Source organism: Mus musculus, chromosome 2 (assembly GCF_000001635.26).
Source record: "Mus musculus strain C57BL/6J chromosome 2, GRCm38.p6 C57BL/6J".
NCBI lineage: Eukaryota > Metazoa > Chordata > Mammalia > Rodentia > Muridae > Mus > Mus musculus.
Window position 1 is genome coordinate 129,583,790 of NC_000068.7, and position 27,271 is coordinate 129,611,060.

At 50.5% G+C, this 27,271-nt stretch overlaps 1 protein-coding gene across 15 annotated transcripts in view; it reads left to right on the top strand.

The window, feature by feature from the left end:
* The first annotated feature begins 7,252 nt into the window (after positions 1-7,252).
* Sirpa (signal-regulatory protein alpha) overlaps positions 7,253-27,271 on the top strand; it is a 41,187-nt gene continuing 21,168 nt past the window's right edge. For 4 of the 15 annotated variants that reach the window (NM_001291019.1, NM_007547.4, NM_001291021.1 and 1 more), the window contains exons 1-2: positions 9,380-9,905; positions 25,115-25,471. In NM_001291019.1, the coding sequence (NP_001277948.1) occupies positions 9,824-9,905; positions 25,115-25,471 (439 nt within the window). In that variant the 5' untranslated portion in view covers positions 9,380-9,823. Of the gene's footprint in view, positions 9,287-9,317; positions 9,906-11,672; positions 11,755-24,343; positions 24,445-25,114; positions 25,472-27,271 lie in introns of those variants that run through there. The other 11 variants (XM_017316568.2, XM_017316569.2, XM_006498986.4 and 8 more) reach the window with 7 other exon arrangements.

Here is a 27,271-nt window from a genome sequence, read left to right on the forward strand (position 1 = left end):
TGTGTGTGTGTAAGAGAGAGAGAGAGGGAGAGAGAGAGAGAGAGAGAGCCTATTGGGAATTTCAGCGAATGTTTCTGCCTGCTTAGCTGGCCATCCGCTCTTAGGTTGGGTTACTCAGCCTCCATTACAGACAGATATCTACCCCCTTATTGTCTATATACCTGCAGCAGCTAAGCCTCTGCACGCACATTCTGGGAACACAGGCACCCTCATGTTGGCTGGAAGCACAATCTATGAAGGTAATATGAGTCTGCAGACCATTCAGGTGAGAAGCCTTATTCAGTTTGCCAGCCTTAAGAATGCCCCCAAACAGCTGGGCCTGAGGCCGATGAGCTTTCAAAGTCACTCCCTGGCCATGATTGTATTCAAAGAAAAGCTGAATCCGGGAAGAGAAAAACGCAGCAGAAGATATTGAATGAAATAAAGAAAGAAAAAGGAAAGGCACAGGACTGCTCCTAGGGACGGTGGAGGAGACAGTTTATTGTAGATAAAAGGGATACAGAGCCAGTGGCAGGGACATCTGGGAGAGTCCAGGGTGGACATGACCAGACTGAGCTGGGTCATGTGAGGAGAGTGGGAGGGGAAGGGAGACGGGAGACTGGAAGACAGGGGACCAGGAGGCCCATGGGAGAGTGGACAAAAGACTCAGTAACCAAAATGGTAGGATTATATACTGAAGGGCAGCCAAGCCCCTGGGCTGGAGAGTTTAGGGCAGGGAGCAGGGTATACCAGCCAGGAGGGCCCAGTAACTGGTAGGGACTGAGGGAGGCCTCAAGAACCTGGTGGTTCTGCAGTGTTGAATAAGTGCCTCAGTCATTTGTCTCTTTGAAGCCTAGCAGACACCAACATCCCAGGAAGAGCTCCACCCTTGATTGTGGTTCTGGTAACCTAGAATTGTGCTGGTTCAAGATGCCACAATTTCACCGACCTAAGATGTCTTAGCATCCTATAATCCTGTGGTGCTAAAACTAAACACCACCATAGCGTTCCCTTTTTTTTGGTAAAAGCCATACTTCAGGAAAGGACCTTGTAACCCACAGCACCTAAAGTCCGCAGGCCTATTCTACTTCTAAATGCATAGTCTCTGTCGCTTTCTTTCTTACTCTCCCTCCCCCCTTCCCTCCTTCCCTCCCTCCCTCCCTCCTCTCTCTCCTCCTTCCTTTCCATTCCTCTGCCTGCTCTCTCTCTCCTTTCTCCCTCTCCCTGTCTCTTTCTCTCTCTCCTCCCCTTTCCTCTCACCCATTCCCCACCCCTCCCCTCTGCTCATCTGCACACCCCCTCTACTGCCCCTCCCCCAAGCCTTAGCAGCTACACATTTGCCATCTGCATATAACCCAGTGATTAGCACCTCTAGCTGGAGGGGAGGAGGGGTGTGGACCACGTCTGGATTTAGCCAGTCAGGTAACTCTTAAGTGAAGAAATGCTACAGGAGAAGCCCAGCTTCCCCCAGGAGAGCCTAGTAGGGGAAGAAGGTAGAAGCACACATAACAAGATACATCAAAGAATGTCCCAGACATGCAGATTCACAGACAAGGAAAGGCATGCATGCTGCATGCCGATGTCACAGGCAGCACATGATGCATATGTGTACAGTTCTCACACACATGAGAACAACCATATACAGACACATAACCCATAGTGACATGCAAAATCACAAAGACAGGTCTGGCACATTTGGTATGTGTAAATAGACACTTGTGTCCACACTCATTTGTGAACACATATAAATAAGCTTAGAGACATAGCTACACACTCAGAATCACACACACACACACACACACACACACACACTCCCAGGACAATTGCACTGCATTGACTACAAGCCCTCTAAGTGACAGATGGCAAAAGAGCCACTCTTTTCACCTGCAAGTGGCATTCCTATTTGTTCATTATTCCACAGCCACCATGTACAGTGGCTGACACTGGGCCCTTGGGAGACTCCAGGGTGGTGACACAGTGGCAGGGAGGTGGGGAACAGTTTAGTCAGACCCTGGGAACTCAGAGGCAGCAGTAACACAGGCAGGCCTCGGATTTCTCAGGATTTCTCTGAGCTACGATTGCTGATTGCAGGTAGTGAGTTCCTCCTCAGCAGCTCAGCTTCCCCTCAACCCTGTCTTGCTCTGGACAGGCCCTGCTTCTGTTGTGACGAACACAGCAGCAGATGGGGTCCAAAGCGGGATCTCAGGTGTGACGGACAGTTGGGGCAGAAGGTTAGGAGTGGAGAGCCTAGCGGAAACTAGAGGTGGAGATGGGAATCGTACCAAAAACTCATAGTCTGGTCTGGCTGCCAACCCAGTGGTCTGTCCAGGCAGCCTGTCTCCGCAGACAGCCTGCTAGCTCTGTTGTGCATTGGGTGAGTAGGCTCAGATGAGTTCAGCCTTGACCCAGTATGACAAAGGCTCTTGCTGGTATACGTATTCTCGGAGCAGAGACTTTCCACTCCAAGGGCAGTGGCACTGTACAGGCCCCGTGTGGCTATTGTTCCTCAAAGGCCACTGTCGATGTTCAGCAGAAACTGACAGAGAGGAAGTGGTGTGTGTTGCTCAGGTTTTCCCTTAGACTCAGGGAAGTCCTGTAGCAGGAACTGATACTCCAGTCCTAAAACAGAATGACACCAGAGGGAGGCTTGGACTCCCTGTCTGGGAAGGTAGTGGGAGTTGGACAAGCCAGGCCCAACCTCCCTCAGGATGGAGGGGTCTCAGCCCCTCTGAGAAGCGGTCAGTGCTCTTACAGGCAGAGCCTTCTGCTTTCTGCTCAACTCCATCATCTACTGTCATCGGCTACTTCCTGAGGCTCTACTGTGTGTATGCTCAGCTCAGGTACAAGGGAATAAAGGTGGAATCTACGTGTAGCCTTAATATGAGTGGAGAGTCACCTCAACCTGTAATATGGAACATTAATTACCAGGAAATATGATTACACCCCATCCCACCCACCCCCACCCCAAAAAAGAGGAGCAGGTGAGCAAAGCAAGAGCACAAGTTTAGATAGTGTGGCTGAGGTGGGCATTCCTGAGGAGACTGCATTTGAGTAGAGCAGGAAGAGTTAGAACAAGCAAGGCAGATAACTGGGGAGAGAGGATTGTTGTCAAAGCTGACAGCAAGTGCAGAGGTCCTGAGGCAGGAATGTTCTGGGTGAATCATGTAGAAGCATGGTGTACCATGTGAGACCCTTTTGAACAAGATAAGACTTTCTGATTTCATTTCAAAATATGACGAGGAAGGCTTCTGGGTGGTTTATGAAGAGCATGGTGAACAATTTAAGGAGAAAGGAGCCAGAGAGGATGTGAGGAAGGCAGGTGTCAGAGCAGGGTATGATGCGGGTAGTGTGAATTATAAAGATAGAACCAAGAAGATTGGCTTACATGTGAGGAGGAAGAAAAAGATATGTGTAAAGGGACCCCAAGGCACCATGCCTGAGCTATGCCTTGACCAGAACTAAAATGAAGAAGGGGTTGAAGTGTCTCATGTCACACTCTACTGATTTTTGTGATCTTGTTCTCTCTCTCTCTCTCTCTCTCTCTCTCTCTCCCCTCCTCCCCACTCCAATAATTCTGGATTTCAACGTGGCTTACAGTCCCTCAAGGTCACACAGCTAGAGAGGGCAGACCCAGAAACAAATGAAGGTCTCTCCACCCCTAGGCTATGCGGGCCATCAATGGAAGCTGAGCTGTGTGACATCTGTTGTTTCTTTCCTCAGACCCTGCATGCCCTGACCTATCACAGGCTTGGTCAGCACTGGGACCACAGAAGGATGTGTATATCATTAAGCTGTCATCTTAATGGGCAGGGAGACCCAGAGAGGGTGCTGTGGACGGTCCCAAGCTCTGGACAGAGCCCAGTATTGCAGAGGAGGGGAGATCACACTGCTCACTTTAAAGCCTGCTTCCTGGAGCTTTCAAGTGGTGTGTGTTCCTTGGACAAGCATCTTACATTCTGCCTCAGTTTTCCCACCTGTGGAGTGGGGATAAGATTGTTTCTAGGGGTCCAGGTGAAAGAGTCTCAGGGAGGAGTCAGTATACTGGACTCATTGTGGATTGGGGCTCTCTGTGCGCTTCTATGCGTAGATTAGAAGTGTTTAACAAGGCACTCAGCCTTGGAACCCATGTCTTTTGTTATTCATAGATGTAATGAACGTTCTGCCTGGGCTTGCTGTGGGGAAGGCTCATCTCGGCACAGCTGGGCTGGCTCTGGGTAGAACCAGATCCCCAGAGCCTGAGAACACTGTTCAGGGCCTGACAATGCTTCCCACCCCTGATGAGCTTAGAGGGAGAGTGAGCAAGCTGGGCTAGGGAGCTTGCTTAGCTGCCTGTCTGCTTGCCTGGCGAGTGGTTCAGTCTCTGATTTTCCTGGGAAAGCACTAATTACCTCATGGCTCCCTGGGGGTGTGGTAAATGATCTGTCATAGCCCCGCCCCCGCCCCACCCCCAGCCTGGAAACACAGTTGCCTTCTCATAGGCTGACGGTGTCCTTACCTCTGCCTTTCCCTAAGAAGACAGGACCAGAACAAACTGACCATCTACAGGAAAGCTGGGGCCAGGCTCCTAAACCATTTGTGTCTTGGTTCAAAGTGTGGTCCCCAGACTTGGCGCATCAGCTCCCTGGGACCCCTGTTAAGAATGCAGATTCTCAGACTACCTGGCACCTCCTGAAGTTGGGGTGGGGTTTTGGAACCTATGTCTAACAATCTTTCTAGGGGATCTGAAGTTCACCCATACTGGAAAATCACAGGTGTGGGGGCTGTGGCCAAAGAAGAGATGATTATCAAGCACCCACCGTGGCCGCAGCACAGGCTGGTAGGGAGATACCTGCCTTGCAGTGTGAGTCCTTGTGACTCCTCACCTGTGAGCTGGGACAGAGTACTTTATAAACCTAACACATGCTAATTTTCTATCTACTGCTTATTGTTGAAAGTCCTGAGGCTGCAGTTTTAAGAAAAACAACAGCCAATAAGAACTCATTTAACCCTTACAAGAAACATTTTGGGTAGGGCCCTATCACTGCCCTAATCTACACAGTCCAGTTGGAGGTAACTTACTCCTTGGCTAATCTCAGTATGCTAAACTTTGAGCCATTGGATCTGTCCCCAGAGACAACTGCCGAGCCTCTGGGCTGAGCCAACCCATAGAGAGACGATGAAATGGGATAAAGGTCACAATGCAGACATACCACCGTACACACTAAGAAGGTAAATTTAAATTGGGATGAGGACATTGGGGGAGAAGCTGGGTAACAGGGAACTCTGGCAAGACCACTCTGACAGGCCTAGTAGAAGGGGTGGTTTCAACCTTTGTCTTTCCCTGCTGTAAAATGATGTAGTAATTAGCACTCCTCTCAGGTATGGCAGGACCATGTCACAAGAACAAGACTGCAGGGATTGGAGGGATGGTTCATCAATCAAGGATACTGGCTGTTCTCCCAGAAGATCTGGGTTCAATTCTCAGTACCCTCATGGTAGTTCATAACTGCCTCTAACTCCAGTTTGAGAGGATATGACCTTTCACACAGACATAGACACAGGCGAATATGCACAGGAAATAAAAATAAAGAAATTGTTTATTAAAAAAGAACAAAACTGCAAAGCATAGCAGATGCTGAACAAATAGAAGTATTTTATTGTTTTTTTAAGAATTGAATTCAAAGTTCAAATCTTGACTTCTTGGGGACCGAACAGCTACGTGTCCTACACAAGTCATGACCCCTCTGAGCCTCTGTTTTTATAGCTACAAAATGGGACTAACAGCAGCCACTCCCAGAAAGGGACTGCTGTGAGACCCAAAGTGGCCTACATCAGAGCTAGGCAGTCATATCGCTCACTCTCTGCTTCCAGCCTGCTCAGTGGCTTTCCCTCCAGGACAGGCGGCCTGCGGTCCAAGCTGCCCCCGGGGTCTGTGGTACTTTTATTTTTAATCGTTCTGGCTTCAGAGCTGAGGTCTCTAACTGTAAATGGTTCCTCTTGCCCTGTAAAAATAGGTCCTTGGCAGCTTGAGCCTCCTGAAGATACCACACAAAGGCAGCCAGGCAGGCTGGCCTGCTGATGCCAGCCCAGGGCTATGGGAATCAGGAGCAAGGATGGGCAAGGCTACATCAGTAGTACTGTGACTCTGCAGGCCCCAGCATGCCTGGCAGAGTGGCCCTGGTCAAGTCAATGTCTGTCTGGCCTTGTTCCCAGCATCTAGAAACATGGTGGGGTGTTTGGGGCCTCAAGGAGAAAGCATAGATCTTATGGCCTGGCACATACCAAAAATGCATTTGTTGCCCTTACAGAGGTCAAAACCTCCTGAGATTGCAATCATGTCCTGGCCATTAGTAGGGGAGAAGGAGGAGGAGAAAAAGAAGGAGGAGGAGGAAGAAGGAGGAGGAGGAGGAGGAAGAGGAGGAAGAAGAAGAAGAAGAAGAAGAAGAAGAAGAAGAAGAAGAAGAAGAAGAAGAAGAAGAAGAAAGAAGGAAGAAGAAGAAGAAGAAGAAAAAGCCCCTTATTGTTTAAGCCAAATAGCCTCATATAAAAGGATTCCCTGGCTGCTGAGTGAGGAATGGACAGGAGGGAGGGAAGAAATGGGTACTAGGTGAGAGTGTACACATATCTCCCATCTTGTAACTACACGGCCCCTCTTGATGGGTCAGGCCCTTGGCCTGACTCTATTCATCCCTCCCTGGAGCTCTGATACCCACCTGACATGTGAAGCATTACGGGTTAATCTGTCAGCTCCTTGAGCACAGCGTCATGGACCTGGTTTGTTCTTCCCAGCTGCCACATCTCGACTGCTCAGTGCACTGCCAAGCACACAGTAGACACTCAATGCATGCTGGTAAGTGCAGGGACCGTGAACGAATAACATCTGGATTAAAGCACCCAGACTGGCTGTTGTGATGGCTGATTCGTATCAATTATCTGTCATAATCTGTGTGCGACCCCAGGCAGGCTGTACCTTGCCCCTTTAGTTTTACACATTTGTCCACAAATCTCAGGGGACTCACAGCAACGGATGGGTGAACACAAGTGACTTTTATGTGGACAAATGTCAACTCCCCCACACTCAGATGTGAGAGTAAAGAGGGTAGTTTGGAAGCTCTGCTGAGCGCCTTTGCCAAAGATGCTATATATAAACAGCAGGTAGTACAATTATTATTCCTCCTAATCTCCCAGTTCCTAATCCCAGGCAGGTCGGTGTTTGTGTGTGCTTGCCCCAGAACAGATGAGCAGCATAGGGCAGGAGGCTGCATCATCTCTGACTCCAGCAGTTGGCTTTTTTTTTTTTTTTTTTTTTGAGACAGGGTTTCTCTGTATAGCCCTGGCTGTCCTGGAACTCACTTTGTAGACCAGGCTGGCCTCGAACTCAGAAATCTGCCTGCCTCTGCCTCCCAAGTACTGGGCTTAGGCGTGTGCCACCACACCCAGCTAATTTTGGAGGAGGGTTTTCACAAGGCTTTAGTGGACACCATGGTCCTATCAGACACAATTTAAAGAGCTGGAGACACTGCAGCTCAGCTCAGATGCTAGAACCAAGTTTTCTTTCTTGCCCAGGCCCCCGAACTCCGTATTCTCTTCCCTTCAGCCACCTCTTATTCCAACTATAGTGACCCTTTGAGTGTAACAATCAAGCATGGTAGGCCCTACTTGAATCTTGCCTACAGGGGTTCCTATTTGCAGAACCAATTCTCTTGGGCTTCTGGACCACCCTCCCGACGTGCTAGCCACATACTGTTGCCCTTACCTAACCAAGCTGACACACATGTGCACTTGTAACCTACACTCCCTACAAGACCTCCTCTGTTCATTCTTGTCTTCCCCTGCACCTTCTCCCAGTCTGCAAGTGAGTTCTTGTAATCCCCTAGGTCCAAAGAAATACAACTAATCTTCCTGCTAGGGCTGCCCCATGGTCCCTTAAGGATTGCTGCTGCCAAACACTTCTCAAACACTGTCCTTGCCCTTGGTACATGGTAGGCTCTTCTTAAAATGCAGTGCAAATATCAGCTCATGTAACTCTCCCAGTGGCAGTTCTGGGTCGCTGCTTATGTTGGCCTGGTCTGCTTTAAAAAGAGCAGAGACACAGAAACAAGGTCTTTCTCCAAGACTGCAGCTTCTTAGACCAGGAGGAACGATCTAAGGCTTGGAAGCTGGGTCCTGGGTTCAACAGATGCACCCTTCCTGCCTCTCAAAAACAAACAAACAAACAAACAATAAAAGAAGAAAAGAAAGAAAAAAAACTAAAAAATCTCCCAGGCTTTTGGTCATGGGTGCAGAGGACTCTGTGGTGTGTGTGTGCGTGCGCGCGCACCATTGCATAAGGGGCTTTCTACATCATTAGGCAATCATCCTCCACTCCTCTGCCCCTAAACATCCTCTTTATTGAGAGGATGGGCCAGTAGGGCCTGTCTTGCTTCATTATGTCCCTCAACCACCATTGTGAGAAGCAAAATTTGCTATCTCTGAACTTCCAACTCAGAAACTCTCCAGTTAATAAGAGAGGGTCTTGATTCCTCTTCCCTGCCTTGGTGCCCAGCCTTCTGCCGATTAACCAAGCACCTGACCTAGCTCATGGAAATCCAGAGCTAGGGTACATTTTGCATCCAGAGGCTCTGTCCTTTGGGATAGGCTCTCCTGTCCCTCCTCTTCCTCATTAGGGTAACTATTTTGCAGCCCAGGTCTCTCCTAGTACAGTGCTGCCTGGGCCCTCTCCACCTCCAATCTATTCTCCCTGATAGAAGGCCTCTGGTCTGTCTCCTCCCTAGGGCCCAGCCCTGCCCCTCTCCTTTCCCTGCCACAGCATTTTTGCTGCTCCTCTCCCCCAGCGCGTCTTTACCAAGAGGCACTGAAGTCCTTCCTACACACACGCTATTTTTGTACCATCACTCTCTCCTTCCTCTCCCCCTTCCCCCTGCATTTACTTCCTGCTTTTGCTATACCTCGGGGCCAGCTAGGAAAGATTTGGGCCCCTAGGACTCACGCCCACCCGGAGGCCGACCTTCGGCTTTGGGACACACAAGCAGGGCCTCTCGGGGAGGGGCAGAAAGCAAACCTCCCCGCCCCCTCCACTCTCCACCCTTGCAAGCTCCCCTGCCGCGGGCAGCCTCTTGCCCACTGGAGTCTAAGGACTGGCCGGGTGAGAGGCCGAGACCAGGGGGCGATCGGCCGCCACTTCCCCAGTCCACCTTAAGAGGACCAAGTAGCCAGCCCGCCGCGCCGACCTCAGAAAAACAAGTTTGCGCAAAGTGGTGCGCGGCCAGCCTCTGGGCAGAGGGAGCGGTGCTTCCACCGCCTGGCAGCCCTGCGCGCGGCGGCGCAGGTCCGAGCGGCTGGCGGGGACCCGCACGGGCAGAGCGGGCTCGCGCAGAGCCGAGGCGGGCGGCGCAGCTCGCGGGGCGCACTGGGGCGCGGGCGGGAAGGTGCGGGCGCGAGGAGGGGGCGCTCGGCCGGGCCGCCCTCGCGCTGGCCTCGCGACGGCTCCGCACAGCCCGCACTCGCTCTGCGAGCTGTCCCCGCTCGCGCTTGCTCTCCGATCTCCGTCCCCGCTCCCTCTCCCTCTTCCTCTCCCCCTCTTTCCTTCTCCCTCGCTATCCGCTCCCCCGCCCCCGTGCCTCTGGCTCTGCGCCTGGCTCCCTCGGGTCCGCTCCCCTTTCCCGCCGGCCTGGCCCGGCGTCACGCTCCCGGAGTCTCCCCGCTCGGCGGCGTCTCATTGTGGGAGGGGGTCAGATCACCCCGCCGGGCGGTGGCGCTGGGGGGCAGCGGAGGGGGAGGGGCCTTAGTCGTTCGCCCGCGCCGCCCGCCCGCCTGCCGAGCGCGCTCACCGCCGCTCTCCCTCCTTGCTCTGCAGCCGCGGCCCATGGAGCCCGCCGGCCCGGCCCCTGGCCGCCTAGGGCCGCTGCTGCTCTGCCTGCTGCTCTCCGCGTCCTGTTTCTGTACAGGTAAGCACCCTCAGCTCCTACTGCCACCCTCCCCAAGCTGCGGGCTCAGGCCCCGCACACTGTCGCTAAGCTAATGTCGACAAATCCCTGTAACGGGGGTTACAGATGCAGAGTTGAGGCCCAGAGAGGGTCAGCCACTTGCCCAAGGTCACATAGCCTAGGCTAGAAGCCGGGATAGAACTCTTCTTATCCGGATCTGCCTTGTGGACTGTGACTGGGTAGCCCAGCGTTGGGCTGCGGGGTATAGGAATGAGTTGGTTTACCGTACCCTTTGCCAAACCTGAATGGGGAAGCAGACTGGCAATTGCTTTGGGCAATCGGGCTCCTGGTTTCCCCATATGCTCCCTTGCTAGACTTGATTGGAGAGAGGGTCGGGGCAGAGGTTGGGCGCGCTGTTGAGCTGTTGGGATGGGGGAAGAGTGAGCTTTCGCCCTAGTACCAGAGCAAGCAGGGTTAGTGTATGGAGGTAGAGACAGGAAGAGAGGCCGGAGTAATCCACGGACCCTTGGGAGACACAGTGGATTTACCTGTGGTGGGCACAGCCCTCTCTGGATGGTCTCCTCCCCGCCACCCCCCTGCCTTCCTTAGGCAGGCTTCCAGTAGCTCCCTGCAGTTCCAGCATGTACCTGTGGCTCTGAGCTTGTCTTCTTTGTTGGCCTACATCAAACACCTGGCTGTCTCCAGCAGGAGGGCTCTGAAGGCCGGTTGGCCAAGGAGTGAGGTCACCATTCAGGAGAGCTGCATCTTAAAGGGGTTTTGCAAAAAATCTTGGGTCTCTTCTGGAAGTATATGAAGGCTAAAGACATAGCTGGGGAGGGACAGAAAGGAGCCTTATTTCGTGTCTTCTTGGATTGGTGCTATGGACATAGGGGTCTCTGTACAACCTTCCTTTTGCAGGGAGGTAAATCCAGCCACGGCACGCCGTTCTTACCAACATTTGCCTAGAGCTTGGCACCTGATGGCAGTGTAGAAGGAGGAAGAGAGAGAGTCAGCCTCAGGATAGAAAGGATAACAGGGTGGGAAAAGGGGTGTCTAGGAGTTCTCTCTGAGCTGCAGTGTTCAGGAACCCACTGGGTGCTCCCCACCAAGTGCTCCCCGCCAAGTGCTCCCACCCCATTCACAGTTTTCAGCTACCCTTGGGTCCTCTCAGAGCTGAATGATGAATTTCATCTCTCTCCTGTGAGTGGCTCTGAGGTCTGGTCTGCTTCCTCCTGCCTTACCAGTCCCAGCCCTACCCTGCCATGCTCCAGGGCTTGGGAATCTACAGGCATCTCTCCGAAGTACAGAACACTGGGCCCAGATTAATATCTAAATGTTGGCTCTAGACCTTTTTCTGACTAGGGTCCTGTGGCGCAGTCCCTGGCAAACAAATAGTTAACAAGTGTTAACAGCAGTCTTCCCTTCCTGGGTGGGGGTAGGGGTGGGGGTGGCGTGGAGGGGGTGGAGGTGGGGGGAGTGGGGAATGACAGCACCTTTCTTAAGAGCATATCTATCCCCCCTTCTCCACCCTCACCTATAAAAACAATCTATAAAATGATAAAGATGGGATCTTCCGTTCCAATCCACTCAGCATCAGTGACTTGAAAAAGTGGGAGCGGTGGAGGGGCATAGATTAACTTCATAGTAAGTAAGCCTTGGGAGGTGAGAATGAGATTCTGCGGGAGGAAGGGATGGTGTATGGCCTTTGAGTGCCAGCCTCCCAGCAACCTGCGCATAGTCCCCTTGGGGCTCAGGATCAAACCCACATTTTTGCCCCAGGAGGTACTTCAGCCCCTACTGGACTCAGCCTCCCTTGCCCAGGGCATGGGATTTACAGCACACAGAAGAAGTGGGACTGAAGGACAGACAGGTAGGAGGCAACTGTAGGTGGGACAGAAGGACAGACAAGTAGAAGGCAGCTGTCCAGTTTTCTAGGAAAATGGATTTGTTTAAGCAAGAACCCCAAATATCAGCTTAGAAAAGACATCTTGGATTGAATGACTGCTGTCTCAGGCAGAACTGTCGTCCTGGGAGGTGTCATGTGATCGCTGGGCTTCACAAGATCACTGCTTGGGTGAAGGGAGCTGGTCATGTGAATTATTGCCTCCGGGAGGCAGGAGAGGAAGTTTCTAAAGATTGCACTCAACAAATGATGCCAAAGGAAAATTCTAAAAAGATTCTGGTGAAGTCACCACCGTGGGTTCTTGCAGACTGTGTAGGGGCTGACCCTGCTATTCTGAAGGAACGAGATGGTGGCAGGCTTCACAGTCAACTACAGGATGCTTTCCTGGCCCTGGCTGGGCCTGAGCCCTGGGATGGACTGCTCTGCTCTAGTAGGCTGTATCCGAGGGAAGTTGAGGTTCCAGCTTAGAAGAGCAGTGAGCCCCTCCAGGGAGCCCTGTGACCCTTGGGTAGAGAGTAGCATGCTGACAGTGCCTCTGTGCTTTCCTAAGCACTAGAGCTGACCTCACTTCCTCTTTCGTAGGAAAAAGGGGGTGAGATGGGTGTTATCTGGTATGTCTAAGGTCCAGAGGCTTTTAGAAGGCCCATTGAAGGCTCAGTGTTCTCTGGGTGCTTTGTGGCCATTAATCATCCCTGTCCCCATCCCATGGGGGACACGAGCTGTATTTAAGAGGTCCCGACTGAGCCGGGCAGTGGTGGCGCACACCTTTAATCCCAGCACTTGGGAGGCAGAGGCAAGTGAATTTCTGAGTTCAAGGCCAGCCTGGTCTACAGAGTGAGTTCCAGGATAGCCAGGGCTACACAGAGAAACCCTGTCTCGAAAAAAACAAAAAACAAAAAACAAAAAAAACAAAAAAACCCCAAAAAAACAAAAAGAAGAAGAAGAAGTCCTGACTGTGTGTTGAGAAAGGGAGAAGAACCCGTGTTTATTGAGTAGGCCCAGTGCTTTGCCTGCAGTCTCATTTACTAGCAGTATGCTGTTTGGCGCTTACTAGCGATGTTCAGATGAGGAAAACTGAGTCCAAAACTTGTTCCAGGAGTAAGGAGCCGGAATTCTGGATCCAGCTTCTGGTGAGAGGAGTGAGTGACTTAGGCGTATGCAGCCCACATTGTTGGGGTGAGAAGAGCCACCTGAGGCTTGGCTGAAGAGCTACAGGAAGGTTCCTGTAAGCAAAAGCTTTTGGTCAGGTTTTCCCGAAGCCCACTGAGCGAGGAACTGGTAGCCTCTTGGCTTCATGGGGAGCGATGTGGTTTGAACAAGAGGCCCCATCTGGGCTGGTGAGCTCTGGATTCCCTAGCACTGGAACGTTCCTCCCTGCATCTTGCCCTTTGCAACAGATGGAGAACAGTGGGCGAAAGGAAGGGAGTCTAAAAGTGCCGAGTGGATCCCACACGCACCACCTCGCTACTTGCAGAGCCTGCGTGTGACAGCGTGTGACAGGTTATTTCTTATTTGTCATCATGAGCTGATGGAAGAGGACCCTCCTTAACTGTGTTCAGACTCCTGGCTGTGGACACAGCTCTGACTATATCATCATGTCACACCCCAGCTCAAAACTAGTGATGCCTTGGACCAAGTTTCCTAAAAAAAAAAAAAAAAGGACAGCAGGGCCTGGGTGTCCCCCGTCAGACCTCAGTTACATGTTTTCCAACAAACATACATGTTCATATGCTAACAGGGCTTCTTCACTGCAGACTGAAGCCTGGTTGGCCACTCATACATCCAGAAGTCCAGGGAGATTCTATGTGGGAGACCCCCAAGCTGTTCCAGTGTGTTATGAACAAGAGGCATTTGATTTATGCAATGTCTGTTAATATGCAAGCTAACCCAGTTTGGCTCTTGGACAAATCCATGCCCCCAGCTAGCCTCTTATCTCTCCACTTTTGCTCCTGCTGTTCCGCCAAGATGACCTTTCCTGTACTTCCTAGCTTCCCTTAGTCTGAATCCTCATCCCTCCAGGTCTCCTTCCCATGCCTCCTGCTCAGGGGGGCTAATTCCTCTGACCCTCTCCCATGGTTTTATCTGTTCCTCTCTGAGGCTACTTGTTACTTCTCCTTTGTTTTGTGACTGTGTGCATTGCATGTTTACCTCTCAGATCTGCTTCTGCAGCCTTACTGACGATTAGCCTCACCATGTACACACAACAGTGCCAGGACCCCCTGGGAGGGAGGCCTGGTTCTGCCACCTACTTGAACAATTTGCTGAACTTCCCTGGGTCTCCTTTTTTTTTCCTCATCTATAAACCAGAGATGTCATTAACAGCTCTTTCTCAAGGAGTAAGTCAATTAATGCAAATTGAGATGATGTTTGGAGCATGCCTGGTATCTGTAAGCTATCACCCAATCACTGCCTTATGCTTTGTGACTTGCTCATCCTGGTACCTGTTAGCTATCATGCTGTCATTGTTTTATATTGTTGGACTTGCTCATATCTTGAACTGGAATGGACTTTTGCAAAGCAGCCAACCTAGCACAGCTCCTATACATAGTGGGCACTCAGAAAACGAGGACCATGGGTAACTACATGCCAGTGTGGCTCAGAGAGCTCCCTTCTCCTGAAGCTTTCTCCTGGGGGGATGGACAGGTTGTGAGGAAACCAGCTCTGCGATCTAATTGCCTTGTTAGTGCCAATGAGCTGTGGACCCAGCCTGACTCTAGGTGTCTCCCTCTGGACTCACACATCTGAAATTGTGGCTTCGCAGGCCTGGAAAGCTGGAGGGGCTTGGGAGATAGCTGCTCACCGTGCAGCGGGGTAGAGGGCTTAGCACAGGTCTCCAGATCCAAAGTCAGGTCGGGTCAGGCCACGGAGGGAGGTGCCAGACCTCCTACAATACGTGCGGACACTTTTAAAATGGGGCTGGACATTTCTACCGTGAAAGCCAGAGTTCTGACAGGATCCTGAGCTCTGTGAGAAAGTGCTAAAAATAATCATCACAATCCTGGCCTCCGAGCAACTGTGTGTGATCCTAGTGGGTCTCAGAGCTACCCTGGAGTATGCACCATTGATGATTGATCATCTAACCCCCTTGACCAGTGAGGGGATGATGGCTCAGCAAGGTGTCTGCATCGGATGGCCACCCAGATCAATCAACCTGAGCTTCAAAGCCTCGGCTTTAGATGTCTCCTTGCTTTGCTTGACAAGTAGGGAGGCTGAAGACCAGGGCTTTTGGCACCCTGCTCTCTTGGGACATCTCTTATCTAGTGTTTATCCATCGGTGTATCCTCCAGGAGGTGAGGATATGGTGGCAGTGACCTTGCTGGTGCTGCCAAGACGGTGTGGCACGGGAAGAACTGAGCATTTCATGGGCCAAATGTGGTTAGGAGGACCCCATTCCTGTCTGACTTCCAACTAGGCATTCTGTTAGTAGATCTGTCAAGGAGTAGTGAGGATGGACAGAAAGGGTGAGGGAGGCCCTGCAACCACCCTGCGGCCTGGCCCATGTTTTTGTTCTCCCTGTCCCTATGGTACTCCGGAGTTGGGTGATGATGGCTCTGTCCTGCTGGGTCCATGCAGAGGCTCCATATTTGAGGCCTGCCCTGCTTTGTTCAGCTTTGGTGGTCTTCAGGTGCCTTTGTGGCCCTGTTATATGATAGCCTCGTCAGGTGCTTTGGGGCTCCAAAGGGCAGGTAGGGCCCCCCACCCCCCCCACCTCCACTGAGCCTCAGTTTTCCCTCTGAAGGCAAACTGAAGGCTTCAACAGGTCTCTCCAGCGGTGGCTCCCTGGCCAGCTTCCTTGGCACAGGAGGCCATGCACCAAACACCCTCTGTGCATTCACCCCTGCCTGACAGAGGGCCACATGTCCCCTTTCCTGCTCTGTGCACTGGCTTCCCCAGCTGCAATCTGGAAACTATTCTCACTCTTCTCTCCTGCAGAGGCTGCAAAGGGTTAAGGGAACTACTAGCCGAGCTGGAAAAGCTCTATGAAAGGAACCAGTGAATCACATCAGCTTAGCTGGGGAGAAATCCCATCCGAGAGCGGAGAGCATCTTGTGCTGGCTCAGTGCATGGTAACCACGGTAGATGATGTTTAATAGGTGTGTGTTGCTTTTAGAGAGGACTTTAGTCTGGCCAGGGAAATGCATGCATATCTTTGGCGGCCCAAGAATGTAGAAGCCTGAGTTGAAGGCTGCATCTTGAGAGAAGGACCAATGGTTGTGCCAGCTCCCAGGCTTGAGGGCCCCATGTCCTCACATGGAGGAAAGACTGGTAGCAGCAGCTGTCATCTTGTGGGGCCTTCTAGTCTGTCCATTGCCCTAGGAAGGCATGCCAGGCAGCACGGTGCTTGTTTCAGAGCAAGTCAGGACTGGAAGCTGGGAAGAGGCCAATGGGTTCCTGACCTCATCCCTCACTCCTGTGTAGGAAGAAGGCTCTTAGGTTGCTGAGACATTACTCCAGTGAATGTGGCAGTAGTCACTTCAGTCTCTCTCAGCTACTTCTGCTCCCCAGAGGTCCATGACAGTTCAAAGGGCCCTCACAATACACAGGTGTTTGCAGTTTCTGTGTCCTCACCCTGCCCCTGGGCAAACCACTGGGCAAGCCATATGCATTGCTTTGTCACCTTCAAGTTTTGTGTGACCCTGTTGCTGCTCATCCACAGACCCTGCGTGTGCATTCTGCATAGTGTTTGTTTGTTTGTTTGTTTGTTTTTAATGTATGTTAAGGCAGAGAGACCCTGTAGCCCTCCATCCCACCCCTAGCTGAAGGACACAGCCATCACTTCGCTCCTTCACCTTTAAACACCTGGATACATGGGAGTCACTGCCTTCACTGAGCACTTGTTGTCCTGGTGCTAAGTTCCTTAAGTGTGCTGGCCCCTTCCATCTGTGGCCTAAACCTAGAATCAACACCATCCTCATTTTACAGAGGAGAAGCCAGAGGTCCACAGTGGTTAGGATGCTAACTGGATTCTCATGGGTAGGAGGATGAGAATCCAAACCAAAACATAACTTTTAGCAAATGCCAGATACTGCTCTAAGCCTGAGAAGTGAAACAGTCTCTCAAAGTGCTTACAAGTCTGAGGTAGAGGATCGGACACTAAGAAAGTTAAATAAATGTGCAGTGTGTTAAGTGATAGATGATACTTAGAAAAATCAGCAGGGCAAAGTGTGGAGTGTACTGTTTTATGCAGGAGGCAGGAAAAGTGCCAGATAGGCCTGATCGAGGGTACAAGCCATGTTTGTAGACATCTAAGGAATGAGAAATGGACAGAGGCTCTGCGGTGATCAGAGAGTCTGGTCTGATTGCAAAAGAGCGAGGACCTGGGATCCTGGAGGCCACTGTAAGGGTCCTGGGTCTCGGTGGAGTGGCGCCCTCAGCAGAGAGCAAAGGGGAGATGCCCCGATTCAGGTCTAGAGGCTGCCTTGAGCATGACTTGTTGAGAGATGAAGTGGAGACAGGGAAGTCACTGAGTGGTCATGGCCAGATGGTGCAGAAGGAGCTACCACCCACCCAAAAGCATCAGAGTCAGAGACAGGAGGCCTGGTCAACTGGAAAGGCTTCCAATTTATCTCCACCACAGTGGGGCAGGGTGAGAGGAAGGCAGAGCCCATCCATAACTTGAGACTTGAGCCAGCAGGATTAGCTAATGGGTGGAGTGTGCAGCCTGGGAGGGAGGGTTGAGCAACCATGTGGTTCTCTACTCTGCTCTCCACCACCCAGCATGTGTTTTTGAGTAGGAACAGGACAGGATCCCTGCTTACAGATGAGGAAAGCTGCTTGGCCAAGTCACTGTTCTGGGGACAAGATACCCAGGCCTCTAGCCCCAAGCCAGAGCTTGCCACTGTCTGGATATCTTAGGAGTCTGCTGTTTCTCACAGAGGCCACCAGGGATGTGGCACAGTGCCCAGTCCTCAGAGATGCCCACAGTGGAGATAAATTGGAAGCCTTTCCAGTTGACCAGGCCTCCTGGTCAACTCCTAGCTCCTAGGAGTCATGGCTCCTAGCTCCTTCTGGCCATGTCCACCCAGTAGTCTGTCCAGTGGTGTCAGCAGAGCGTCCAGTGGTGGTCTGTACCCCAGTTGTGTACAGGAAGCCATCCTCCAGGATTCTGGGTTGACCCAGCTCCAGGTCAACCCTGTCCCAGTTTGCTGGGGTCCCAAAGACTCTGCTCTGGTCCCAGATGGAAAGGCCCTTGCCTCTCCTCCGCATCTTTACCCATGTGGCTTCTCCTGGATAGCCTCCTGTTACCTCACCTCCGTCAACCTGGGTCAGAGGCTGCCACCTCTAGGAGGTCTTCCTGGATTCAGCCCTTTCTAAGACCCCCCCCCCCAAGCATCATTTCATGACATCTCTTACTGATGTATAGTCATTGCTTGTGTCCAGGAGACCTCCAGAGTAAGCTATTGAAGGATAGGCCCATCTTCCTCATTTCCCTGTGGCATCTAGGACAGGCCCTGCCAGTAGAGGAAGCTTTGTAAGCGGGAATAGATGAATCACTGGGAGGAAAACCACTGATCAGCCACAGACAGCTGCCAGAGCCCTAAGCTCCCAACTTTGGAGTCCACACAACTGTATGCTGGGGCAACCCCCTCTAGAATCCAACACCAACGACCTCCTGTCCCTGAGGGCCACAGAGCACAAATACTCTCAGATGATTAGTACCTCCTGCCCAGGGCAGACACTTAGGCTGAGCACTGTGCAGATGTTACCCACTGGGAGTTGCTATTGCTCACGACAGAACCCCTCCTGTTTCCCTCCCCCATTCCCCTCTGTGAAGAATCTCATTTCACAGCTTCATCCGAGCTAGGCATGATCCCAACTTGCTACACTGGTAAACATGAGTACATGGGTACATAGTATGTTCATAAACAGCGACCCCTAGGTGCCTCCCTGCACATGTGCAGTACACACACACACACACCCCTACCTGCGCACATGCCCATCTGCACACACACATGCACATGCGCACACAGCCTGTGCACACACGATACACATAGGCTTTTTGTAGACGCCCTCCCACTGTTCACACTTTCACCCTCAGACATCCCTCCGCAGACTACCCACAGTTCAGACAATCTCTTCCTGTGGTTCACATCACCATGTTTTGTTTGCTCTCTACCTGTTCCCATTTGAACACACTGTGGTGTCCACTAATATGTCTCTACACACATACATCAAATTTTACACATGGCAGCCTGCTGCGTTCCTACCCAGAACCCTATGTACACACCCAGTATATGAGTGGATGTTTGTGCTCTGCACACTTACGTATGTATACGTGTATCTGCCCTCAATGTATATATGTACTCTTCTATGTATACTTATCATGCTTGCTGTGATATGATGTGAAATCTTGTTTCTCTGTGTGTGTGTGTGTTGCGTGTGCACACACATGTGTGGTGCTAAGCACTAATTTGGGGCCGTAAGCATGCTGTGAAGCGCTCTAGCACACCCCCAACCCTTCGTATGCCATTGCTGGCACCAGGGGCTTTTCTACCCTGCTACCAAGTCGCAGCAGAAGGTATGGGCAATAGTATTAGTGAAAAATATGTTGATTAAGTTTGCATTGTAGAATATCTGAGAGCAACATAGAAGGAGGAAAAATTGTTTCAGCTAGTGGTGTCAGAGACTGGGTCCATGGTCACTCGGCCCCGTGCACTTGGGCAGAGCACCATGGCAGTGGGTATGTATGACCAAGGAAGTGCCGTTGATAGACGGAAAACAAAGGAACGCTGCTCTTGACTGGTTCTGTCCACCACCCCTTTTCCTTTAGAGTTCCTAGCCCGGAGGGTAGTGCTACCCGCATCCATGGGCTTGCTCCTTGGTGATTCATGTCTGGAAATGTCCTCATACGCACACCTGAAGGTCTGTCTCCCAGCTCTTCCAGTTGGTTCTAAATCTAGTCAAGTTGACAGTGACAGTGAACTGCTGCAAAGTGCTAGAGGGCAGGCGAGGAAGCACAGGTGACATAGTGACCCAATGGAGGGGTGGCCTGCTGCTGTGGTAGGGGTTAGGAAGGGGGTAGCCTAGTGCTGTGGTAGTGGCTAGGGAGGGGGTGGCCTGCTGCTGCTGCTGTGGTGGTGGCTAGGGAGGGGTGGCCTGATGCTGTGGTGGTGGCTAGGGAGGGGGTAGCCTGATGCTGTGGTGGTGGCTAGGGAGGGGTGGCCTGCTGCTGTGCTGAGGGTGAGGGTTATTGGGGTTCTTGGGATGAGGAGCTCTGACTGTTGCTATGGTTTCTTCCAGGGATGAGGCTTTGGGAGATCTCACATCCTGGGTCACTAGGCCCCGCCTTCCTCCTCAGCTTCATTTCTGAATTGAGTTGGTTTTCTCATTAGAAAGAGCACAGTCTCTTTTTCTTTCCCTTCTTATAAGATTGTTTTCTTTTTTCTTCATCTTCAAGGCCTCATCCGAATATTGCTGTTTTAAAAAATGAAATATGTTTTCTAAGCAGGTCTCAGCCCACCTTACTGTATAGGTTGGTAGCATTTAGCACACTGGTTAAGCCTTTGACACTTTGGCCAGTAGAAGAAAATAAAAGATTCCAGTTGACAGGTCAGGGGTCACTGGAAGTGGGTGGGGCAGAACTTGTAATCAGAGTAGCCAGCTAGAGAGCTGTTTTATCCTTCGTTCCTGCTGAATGCCGTCACGTGACTCCTTCACAGTCTGACTTCATAACTAGTGTGCCAGAGACACAGCCACGTAGCCCTCGGTCCATGGGGATCCCATGATTCATCACTGCCTTCCACAGCAACAAACACATAGGGTAGTTACCCCTCCCTAGAAACACACTCATGTTCTCCTCATTTGCATCTTTCCCTAAAGCATCACACGTTAGTTACAAAAAGAAAGGCTACTGTGTTCAACGTAGTACTTACTAGAAAGTGATAAGCGAGTGGCTTTCCAGCTCACCCAGCCTCACTCTGGCTGCACTTGGAGCCCTGGCTCACAGAGATGCCGATCTTACCAATCCAGGCAGGTTCCTCTAGACATGCAACTGGGTCCACCAGCGGATGTGTGTTGAGCATCTGCTCTGTCAGAAGTGAAGTTATCAGGAGCTCTAGTCACAGTGATAATGAGCCGAACCGTCTAGGAGAAGTTCATTCAAAAAGTAGACATGTATGGAACATGCATGTTACGTGTATAGTTTTCTTTAAACAGAAGGAGATACTGTGTGTATTCTTTTGGACTTGTGGCACCAGAACTTGGTCTCACATCTGCTGGGCAGTACTCTTTCAGAGTTAGGCCCTCCCACATCACCCAACCTAGAAAACCTGAAATTTATCCAAGGTAGAAATTAAAAAAGAAAAGGCAGCTTTACCAGTTGTTAGATCCGTAGTCTAAGACAGTGGTACACTTAACAGTTACCCTTCACAGAGCCACAGTCACACAGAAAATACTGGCTTCTTAGACTCTCATTTCACACAGGAGCAACAAATAGGCAGTACAAACCGGAAGGGAACCCCACAGAAATCATCACTCACAAGGAACCTTAAGTTTTTAATAACCTACTCCCCTTGAACCTCAAGGTTCGAGATCCAACCAAGTGTCACTTGTTATCCCTGATGGGCAGCATAGTTCTGTTGTGATTCTGCAGTCTTTCAGGACTGTGCTTTTAGCTCTCAGATGGCCTTACAGTGGGATCAGATGGTCCCTTTCCTCGGATGTGACCCCCCCTGAGGTTTCCACTGCTCCAATAATGCCTGAGTGAATGCGAAGTGTTTGCACGTTCCTTAGTTATCAGAAGGTGTGATTTTATGCTGTTTTTATTCTCTTATTTTAACTATAGCACATCAAAGTGTTGCCTGCAGTTATCTTTGATAGTATCATGTGAGGCTTTTTTAAAAAAAGGTTTGATTTTAAATTATGTGTATATGAGGTAAGGGTATGTGTATGGGAGTGCAGGTTCCACAAGGAGGCATCAGGTTCCCCTAGAGTTGAAAGTGATTGTGAGCCTCCACGTGGGTGCTAGGAACCAAAGCAGGTCCTCTGAAAGACCGGTGCCTACCCAACCTCTGAGCCATCTCTAGCCCCAATATTATTATTTAGTTTTCAGACTTTTTGTTTCTTTCAAATGCTTTACAATAGGTTGTTTGTTTTTACATAGCTACCGTGCTATTTTAAATAGAGCCATGAACTTGATCAACATCAAGTTCACATCATCACAGTGATTATCTATATAATTCACCTGTGGGGTAAGGGGTCATCCACTTCCTCATCCCAGGCATTTGCCCTTTGGGTTGTTGCCCACATTTTCAAGGTCCATGGAGGAGACCTACCTGTATCTGTGATTGGGCCCCTGAGGAAGTGACTAGCACGTGATGCTGGTCCACCCTGCGAATCTTCCCCCACCACCTTGATCAGCAGTGACACCTACGGGGATGCTGTCTGGTTTAGGCCCCCAGAAAGGCTGTGCTCTCTGCCAGGAGGCCAAAAGGAGCAGGGAATGGTTTCATTGGCAGTGCCAGTGTGCTGCCCTGAGCTTGGCCCACAGGAGTAATTTTAACAACTTTGGCTCACAGAACTGAGCCTGCAGAGCAAAAGAAAAGCAAGCAAACAGGCAAAAATAAGAGAAAAAAGAAAAAAAAAGAAAAAGAAAAGAAAAACCAAAAAAAAAAACCTGTTGAAAAATACACATGGAGATTAAAATAATGTTTGACACTTACATCACACTTTTAAAATTCTTCAAACGCTTTAGAAACACTAGCTAATTAATTAAGCTGCCTAAATCTGCTTGCAGTTGGTTGAGATCTCCAGAGGAGCTAAAAAAAAGAAGGGGGGTTAAGGGGAGGAGCCAGCCCTCCCCAGCCCCAGATTTTATTGTCACCTGCCTGGCGTGTGATTACAGGCCTCTGGCTGCACCACAAGAATAGCCCTGCTCCAATTTGTCAGCGCCCAATTCCCAAGCTCCCGTGAGCGAGCTCAGCTCCCTCATCAACTGCTGACTCACAGTTGTGCACCGTTGAGGATGCAGATAATAATAACTGAGCACCAGCTCCTGGGTAGCCACGGATGTGAGCGCCACTGAACGGATGAAGGAAGAGGCTTGGGGTGTTGCCAGGGTCACAGTGCAAATAAAACCTGCTCTTTCTCACTTCATCAATGTGTTCCTTCAGCATAGATGTGGTTTGGGGAAAGGGTCCTCCTAGCTAGGCTGGAAATCACAGAGATCTGCATACTTCTATTGGGGACACAGTATATACCGGGCAGAAGGCAAGAAGCAGTTGCTAGTGGATCTACCACCCTAACGGTGGGGAAAATAGCAGTTGACAGCAAATCGGATATATAAAGGATACAGCAATGTGATGCTAAGTTTTAGAACTAGAGTTACCAGCAAGTATACAGCAGGTGCTTATGCATAGCTTTGGAGCAATCTTCATGACAAAGCAGAGGGTACACACCAGTTCCCTACTTATGTCTGATTGAATGGGAATCCACTTATGAATGCTGAGCTGGCAAAGGGGCCCCTTTCTCTCCCAGGCCTGCGCACATGGTGGTTCCTGTCCAACCAGTCTCGCATGGTTAACTGTACACCCACTGGAATATTCATGGCTCCCTGCTATTGGTAGTAGCTGGTGATGTCACTGATGCTCTTGGGAGACTTCCTGTCTCATCAAGCCTGTTCCCTCCTTGTGTCTGTCACTTGCCAGGCCACCAGCCCTATCCTTTCTAGGTTGACTGATGCTGGCTGAGCCCCTGTTTCCACAGATCTCATTTCTTTCCCTGTAGAGTGAGAGTCAGGTTGTAACCAGGCTGGTACTTGCAGGCTCAGCTCACATCTGCCATGAAAATTGGATCTCAAGGCAAGCCCTGGCTGGGGAAGAAGGAGAGGCAGGACAGTGAGCAACTGATGACAGGCCCATCCCAGGGCTCTGAGTGCTTGCAGTGACAGCAGAGCTGATCCATGGACCTCCCCGCCTTAGGCTCTCTCCCTTTGACAGTGCAGCAACACCAGGCCATTGGCAGATAGGCAAACACAGTCTCTTTTACTCTGCCAACACAAGAGGGGCTACCCAAGGATCCTGCTACAGCCCTGTCTAATAGACAGAGTCACATTAGAAGCTGGTGGGGATCCCAGTTGGGGACCAAGATCACCTGACTCACTGTTGCAGTCTGCCACTCTTGCTATCTTCGTCCTCCCTTTCCTGTCCTCCCGTCTGGGCCACTGTGTCTCTAATGTCTATGTGTCTGAATGCTCATGTTCTACATCCATAAGTTCAGCAAACCATGGTTCAGGAAGGTAGTTAGGCCACTGTGCTTGGGTGGCAAGGATTTTAATCCATTGAATCATCCCCTAGATGCTGCTTTTTAAAAATGACTTATTTTATTTTAATTATGTATATCTATTGGTATGCATGTGTGTGGGCACTTGTGAAGGCTAGAAGCCCCTGGATCCCCTGCACTTGGACGTACAGACCACATGATATAAGTGCTGGGTATCGATCCTGGGTCCTCTGGAAGATCAGCCAGTGCTCTTAACCGCTGGCCATTTCTCCAGCCCAGATGCTGCTTTTTAACTCACCAACTTCAGTTTGTTTGTTTGTTTGTTTGTTTGTATTAGAAGTACATCAAGATGGGCTCATGCTACACATTTCACAGAAATGAAGGCCATCAAAAACCCTGTCCATGCTAAAGCCACAACTCCACAGCATTTGGCAGAGGGTGAGCACCTGGGCCTACTGATGACTCCAAGTGATGCAGCCTTATGCTACCGAGCCACACCTAAGACCCAGGTTCTCAGCTCTCCTACCACTAGACTGCTGAGACCCGCTGCTCTGCTCAGGACTCGATTTCCAGTACACAATCTCCCTCTTTGAAAAGTACCACACATCCTGGGGTCTCCTCCATCTGTATCTCTGCTGGGTTTGTTCCCTCTGTGGGGAATTCACGCTCCCATTATAACTGACAAATTCAGGCCGGGCGTGGTGGCACACGCCTTTAATCCCAGCACTCGGGAGACAGAGGCAGGCGGATTTCTGAGTTCGAGGCCAGCCTGGTCTACAGAGTGAGTTCCAGGACAGCCAGGGCTATACAGAGAAACCCTGTCTCGAAAAAAACCAAAATAAATAAGTAAGTAACTGACAAGTTCAGCTCAGACATGACACTTCTCCAAAGGGCTTGGGCACTCTACTATGCTAAGCTATGTGGCTTAGCACTCTGTGCTTTAGTTTTCTTATTAGTCTTGAGTTACAGGCTCATGTGGGGAATAACACATGCTGAACTTTGTGCTGAACTCAATAACATTGTGTGTGCTCAATCAGTGAAAATCATTGATAAACCTGAGCCTGCAGGATCCCTTAAGGTTAGTCATGGCTGCCATCTTTCTTCCCAGGAGCCACGGGGAAGGAACTGAAGGTGACTCAGCCTGAGAAATCAGTGTCTGTTGCTGCTGGGGATTCGACCGTTCTGAACTGCACTTTGACCTCCTTGTTGCCGGTGGGACCCATTAGGTGGTACAGAGGAGTAGGGCCAAGCCGGCTGTTGATCTACAGTTTCGCAGGAGAATACGTTCCTCGAATTAGAAATGTTTCAGATACTACTAAGAGAAACAATATGGACTTTTCCATCCGTATCAGTAATGTCACCCCAGCAGATGCTGGCATCTACTACTGTGTGAAGTTCCAGAAAGGATCATCAGAGCCTGACACAGAAATACAATCTGGAGGGGGAACAGAGGTCTATGTACTCGGTAAGTAAGCCTGTGCCTTCTTCATACCCTGATGTGTAGCATCAGGTCAGAGAATAACATCTTGGATCTCGTAAGTGTGGCTCGCAGCAGGTATAATGGGAGGTCAGGTTCATGATCTAAGCTCAACCTTCAACAGATCAGAGAAGCTGAGGCCAGGTGTTAGCTCAAGGTTCCAGTGCTAGCAAGAAAGAAGGCATCTGCATCCCTCATATGCCCACCCCACAGCCCTCTCTTCCTTGCCCATGGTTCAAGTACCAGTGAATACCAGAATGCAGATCCCGGCAGGCTCCTTGCTGCCCAGGCATTAAGCATCCCCACAGGTGAGCCCAGGACACAGGAGATGCTGAGAAAGTTCTGAACCTCTAGGAAACCCAGACTCTCCACCGTCACTTACACAAAGACTCAGGATACCCTCTCCATTCAGAAGTCAGGGCCTGTCAGTGACTGGGAAAGCTCTCCCAAATGCCAGGCAGGACACAAAGCACCCCTCCATTATGTGAATGCCTCCATTTTACTCTAGCATCTAGAAATTCCACAATTTATTGTAGTCTTCTGTTTGTAGAGAATTCAGTTCTTCCAAACTGTGGACTTTTACAATAGTGCTGCACTGGATGCTCATCCCACTTGTCTAGGACAGAGACGCCCACTGTGCAAGGCCTACATCACATAGCTGTGTTCGTTTTAATTTGTATAGATGATAGCAGTTTTCCCTCCAGGCAGCAACCAAGTCTCCTTGTCACCTCTGCACAAAAGCAGGGCAGGTAGCTTATCCTGATATGACAGACACTGAAGCTCCCAGGTAGTGTGTCACTTGCCCAGGCAACTACAACTAGCAAGGGGCTTCCTGCCACATCTTCATCACGTGTGGCTTCATGCTATATCTTCTTCATAGCATTTTCTCCTTAAGCCAGAGCATACTCATACTCTACCTGTCCAGGGTGTATTAGGACACTGAATAGCCCTTTAGGAAGCCATGAGGAATTGCCCAAGACCTTGCTATTTGGAGCAAGATTGGCTTCTGTCAAGTCTTCAGTTTCTCTTTGTGTAAATAACAGTAATGGCTCCATTTTGAGTTCTATGAGCATCAAGATATTAACAAAGCCCTAGATGGGGCGTCAAGGTCATTACTGAGGATGAGAAGTACAGTGGCCAGGAGGACAGGGGGCTGGGTTTTTACAGTTTGGAACCACAACGTAGATAAGCCACTCCTTTGCCTGTGTCCTAGGACAACCCCTCCTCGTAGCAGCCTTGGTGGGCTCCTATGTCCATTCCACTCTCGTAGAGTATGTGGTCAGGACTGAAGCAGTGACGTCTTATCAAACACTTAGCCAGCACCTGACTTGTAGGAAGCATCCCACCAGTGGGAGCTGTCCTGAACTGTATCCATGTGACCTTGGGTGGTGGGTCATTTTCCCTTGCCAGCCTCAAGTATTGGTGGGTTGGGGGTGGGGTAAGTTGGTTTCTTTCCATCTGTCTGCTCATGTAACTCATCTAAGAGACCAAAAAGCACCACACACCTCGTGTCTGCCATTGAAATTCTGCTGTAATTGTCCTGACATGGATCTGAGGTTTCTGAGTGAGCTGCGTGCATGCGTGTGACATCAGCAAGTGTTCTTACCTGCCCATCTGTCTCTACAGCTTGTGTCTGATGTTTCTAACCACAACCAGGCTGAGATACATGTCTTGAAACCACAGAAGAAAAGCTGTGACTTTTATTTCCCCCTAGCAAAGGTAGTGCCCATGAAGCTGGTACTCAAAAACCTTTTACGCGTTGGAAGAGCATTGTGCGCTCTGGGTCCC